The sequence below is a fragment of the Telmatherina bonti genome, assembly GCF_933228915.1.
Source record: "Telmatherina bonti genome assembly, chromosome: 10".
In the NCBI taxonomy this organism is placed as follows: Eukaryota; Metazoa; Chordata; class Actinopteri; order Atheriniformes; family Telmatherinidae; genus Telmatherina; species Telmatherina bonti.
The window spans coordinates 39638200-39643155 of NC_136628.1; the positions used below are offsets into that span (position 1 = coordinate 39638200).

Sequence of the window (4956 nt, forward strand, 5' to 3'; positions counted from 1 at the left end):
CTGGTCCTGATGGAGGTTTTCCCTCCTGGTTCTGGTTCTGATGGAGGTTTTCCCTCCTGGTTCTGGTCCTGATGGAGGTTAATTATAGCAACATGGATCAAGTGATGGATTTGTTTTAATTGGACTCTAATGATTCATTTTGTCAGTAAAATTTCTCTAAAATAAATTAACTGATTTTAAAAATCCTACTTTAATCGATCACATGTATTGATAATTAAACTGCAGCAGAAACGGACAAATCCATCTGCTTATTACCATGGCAACAGAGTTTGTGACGTTTCCAACTCCGCAGGTCAATAGAGTAAATCCAGGCTGATGCTGAGTCAGCAGAACGAAAAGCAGGAAATGAGACCAATAAAAAAATCATATTAACATCAACAGATGTCAAAATCCATTTTATTTCCCAACAGAACAACACAATAAACAAATGAAAGCACACACACACACGCACACACACAACCCTAAATCAATTGAAATCAGATTAAATAATCAGGACAAAAAAATATTAAATATTTGCTTAAAATTTCTCATTTCATTCATTTTTGTTTATTTTTTGGTTGAAACTAAAAACAATCACCAGGAGCTGATCGGCTTCCTGTTCAGTCTTATTGTGTCAATAAAGTTTTATTAAAGCCTCAGTGAGCTGAAACGCAGCCTTGGTCACATGATGCAACCTGCAAGCTTCCTGATTGGACGACAGAATCAGGACAACTGGTAGATGTTCTTCATCATTGGCTCTCTCTCTCCATGATCACGGTTGTCATGGTGATCTGTGAGCAGGAAGATGAGACCTTTAGAAACTGCCACCCCCAGTTTTAATCACATTTAGTGACCACAACACAAAACACTGACGACTCATGGTCAAGTTTTGGGGGGCGGGACATGCAGTGGACGGCGAGTGGGGCCGCTAAGGCGGTTCCTCCCCCGACACGGTGCGGTTACCCCCCTCAATTTTAATTACAATTAACAGACACTTCACAATCATTCATTGGCGGGGAGGGAGGGGCATCGGGGTCCTATCATGTCCCCATTTCCGGGGCTTTGCCGGAGGGGTTCAGGCGGGGGGGTCCGATAGACCTGTCCGATAGACCTGTCCGATAGACCTGAGCCCCTGGTTGGCTTGGCTGGGAGAGGGCGCTGCTGACCCCATGGGGCGTCGCACTCGGGGCATGTTGGGAAGGAGAGAGGAGGGTGACTGTGAGCGAACAGGTGAAGTTATAAATGGAAGGTGAGAGTGTTATGTGTGTGTGTTTGTGGGTGGGTGGGTGGGGGGAATAATTCAGGTAAGTGGGTGGGCAATGGGACGCAGATGAGGATGGCTGGGGTACGGGAAGGGGCGTGTTAGGGGGGACACAATGAGATGGATGTGTGTAAAAGGAATATGATGGAAGGGGTGTGTGTGTGTGTGTGTGTGTGTGTAGAGTGGAGTATGTGATGGTGTGTGTGTGTGTAGAGTGGAGTATGTGATGGGGTGTGTGTGTGTAGAGTGGAGTATGTGATGGTGTGTGTGGGTGTAGAGTGGAGTATGTGATGGTGTGTGTGTGTAGAGTGGAGTATGTGATGGTGTGTGTGTGTAGAGTGGAGTATGTGATGGGGTGTGTGTGTGTGTGTAGAGTGGAGTATGTGATGGTGTGTGTGTGTGTAGAGTGGAGTATGTGATGGTGTGTGTGTGTAGAGTGGAGTATGTGATGGTGTGTGTGTGTAGAGTGGAGTATGTGATGGGGTGTGTGTGTGTGTGTAGAGTGGAGTATGTGATGGTGTGTGTGTGTGTATAGAGTGGAGTATGTGATGGTGTGTGTGTGTGTAGAGTGGAGTATGTGATGGTGTGTGTGTGTGTGTGTAGAGTGGAGTATGTGATGGTGTGTGTGTGTGTGTAGAGTGGAGTATGTGATGGTGTGTGTGTGTGTAGAGTGGAGTATGTGATGGTGTGTGTGTGTGTAGAGTGGAGTATGTGATGGTGTGTGTGTGTGTAGAGTGGAGTATGTGATGGTGTGTGTGTGTGTAGAGTGGAGTATGTGATGGTGTGTGTGTGTGTAGAGTGGAGTATGTGATGGTGTGTGTGTGTGTAGAGTGGAGTATGTGATGGTGTGTGTGTGTGTAGAGTGGAGTATGTGATGGTGTGTGTGTGTAGAGTGGAGTATGTGATGGTGTGTGTGTGTAGAGTGGAGTATGTGATGGTGTGTGTGTAGAGTGGAGTATGTGATGGTGTGTGTGTGTAGAGTGGAGTATGTGATGGTGTGTGTGTGTAGAGTGGAGTATGTGATGGTGTGTGTGTGTAGAGTGGAGTATGTGATGGTGTGTGTGTAGAGTGGAGTATGTGATGGTGTGTGTGTAGAGTGGAGTATGTGATGGTGTGTGTGTGTGTGTGTGTGTGTGTGTGTGTGTAGAGTGGAGTATGTGATGTGTGTGTGTGTGTGTGTGTGTGTAGAGTGGAGTATGTGATGGGGTGTGTGTGTGTGTGTGTGTGTGTGTGTGTGTGTGTGTGTGTGTGTGTGTGTGTGTGTGTGTGTGTGTGTGTAGAGTGGAGTATGTGATGGTGTGTGTAGAGAGGAGTATGTGATGGTGTGTGTGTGTGTAGAGTGGAGTATGTGATGGTGTGTGTGTGTAGAGTGGAGTATGTGATGGTGTGTGTGTGAAGAGTGGAGTATGTGATGGTGTGTGTGTGTGTGTAGAGTGGAGTATGTGATGGTGTGTGTGTGTGTGTAGAGTGGAGTATGTGATGGTGTGTGTGTGTGTGTAGAGTGGAGTATGTGATGGGGTGTGTGTGTGTGTGTGTAGAGTGGAGTATGTGATGGGGTGTGTGTGTGTGTGTAGAGTGGAGTATGTGATGGTGTGTGTGTGTGTATAGAGTGGAGTATGTGATGGTGTGTGTGTGTGTAGTGGAGTATGTGATGGTGTGTGTGTGTGTGTGTAGAGTGGAGTATGTGATGGTGTGTGTGTGTGTGTAGAGTGGAGTATGTGATGGTGTGTGTGTGTGTGTGTAGAGTGGAGTATGTGATGGTGTGTGTGTGTGTGTGTAGAGTGGAGTATGTGATGGTGTGTGTGTGTGTAGAGTGGAGTATGTGATGGTGTGTGTGTGTGTAGAGTGGAGTATGTGATGGTGTGTGTGTGTAGAGTGGAGTATGTGATGGTGTGTGTGTGTGTGTGTAGAGTGGAGTATGTGATGGTGTGTGTGTAGAGTGGAGTATGTGATGGTGTGTGTGTGTGTAGAGTGGAGTATGTGATGGTGTGTGTGTGTGTAGAGTGGAGTATGTGATGGTGTGTGTGTGTGTAGAGTGGAGTATGTGATGGTGTGTGTGTGTAGAGTGGAGTATGTGATGGTGTGTGTGTGTAGAGTGGAGTATGTGATGGTGTGTGTGTGTGTAGAGTGGAGTATGTGATGGTGTGTGTGTGTAGAGTGGAGTATGTGATGGTGTGTGTGTGTGTGTAGAGTGGAGTATGTGATGGTGTGTGTGTGTGTAGAGTGGAGTATGTGATGGTGTGTGTGTGTGTAGAGTGGAGTATGTGATGGTGTGTGTGTGTGTGTAGAGTGGAGTATTTGATGGTGTGTGTGTGTAGAGTGGAGTATGTGATGGTGTGTGTGTGTGTAGAGTGGAGTATGTGATGGTGTGTGTGTGTAGAGTGGAGTATGTGATGGTGTGTGTGTGTGTGTAGAGTGGAGTATGTGATGGTGTGTGTGTGTGTAGAGTGGAGTATGTGATGGTGTGTGTGTGTGTGTAGAGTGGAGTATGTGATGGTGTGTGTGTGTGTAGAGTGGAGTATGTGATGGTGTGTGTGTGTGTGTAGAGTGGAGTATGTGATGGTGTGTGTGTGTGTAGAGTGGAGTATGTGATGGTGTGTGTGTGTGTAGAGTGGAGTATGTGATGGTGTGTGTGTGTGTGTAGAGTGGAGTATGTGATGGTGTGTGTGTGTGTAGAGTGGAGTATGTGATGGTGTGTGTGTGTGTAGAGTGGAGTATGTGATGGTGTGTGTGTGTAGAGTGGAGTATGTGATGGTGTGTGTGTGTGTAGAGTGGAGTATGTGATGGTGTGTGTGTGTGTAGAGTGGAGTATGTGATGGTGTGTGTGTGTGTAGAGTGGAGTATGTGATGGTGTGTGTGTGTGTAGAGTGGAGTATGTGATGGTGTGTGTGTGTGTGTAGAGTGGAGTATGTGATGGTGTGTGTGTGTGTAGAGTGGAGTATGTGATGGTGTGTGTGTGGTAGAGTGGAGTATGTGATGGGGTGTGTGTGTGTGTGTAGAGTGGAGTATGTGATGGTGTGTGTGTGTGTATAGAGTGGAGTATGTGATGGTGTGTGTGTGTGTAGAGTGGAGTATGTGATGGTGTGTGTGTGTGTGTGTAGAGTGGAGTATGTGATGGTGTGTGTGTGTGTGTAGAGTGGAGTATGTGATGGTGTGTGTGTGTGTAGAGTGGAGTATGTGATGGTGTGTGTGTGTGTAGAGTGGAGTATGTGATGGTGTGTGTGTGTGTAGAGTGGAGTATGTGATGGGGTGTGTGTGTGTGTGTAGAGTGGAGTATGTGATGGGGTGTGTGTGTGTGTGTAGAGTGGAGTATGTGATGGTGTGTGTGTGTAGAGTGGAGTATGTGATGGTGTGTGTGTGTGTAGAGTGGGAGTATGTGATGGTGTGTGTGTGTGTAGAGTGGAGTATGTGATGGGGTGTGTGTGTGTAGAGTGGAGTATGTGATGGTGGTGTGTGTGTAGAGTGGAGTATGTGATGGGGTGTGTGTGTGTGTGTAGAGTGGAGTATGTGATGGTGTGTGTGTGTAGAGTGGAGTATGTGATGGTGTGTGTGTGTGTAGAGTGGAGTATGTGATGGTGTGTGTGTGTGTAGAGTGGAGTATGTGATGGTGTGTGTGTGTGTAGAGTGGAGTATGTGATGGTGTGTGTGTGTAGAGTGGGAGTATGTGATGGGTGTGTGTGTGTGTAGAGTGGAGTATGTGATGGGGGTGTGTGTGT

The 4956-nt window shown here is 46.8% G+C and overlaps 1 protein-coding gene across 1 annotated transcript in view; it reads right to left on the minus strand.

Moving 5' to 3' along the window:
* Positions 1–440: 440 nt before the first annotated feature.
* The window catches only part of csf1rb (colony stimulating factor 1 receptor, b), a gene marked incomplete at its 5' end in the record, with an annotated part of 91333 nt that continues 86817 nt past the window's right edge, over positions 441–4956 (minus strand). The window contains one exon of the mRNA XM_079247505.1: positions 441–770. Coding sequence (XP_079103631.1) covers positions 703–770 — 68 coding nt within the window. The 3' untranslated portion in view covers positions 441–702. The remainder of the gene's footprint in view (positions 771–4956) is intronic.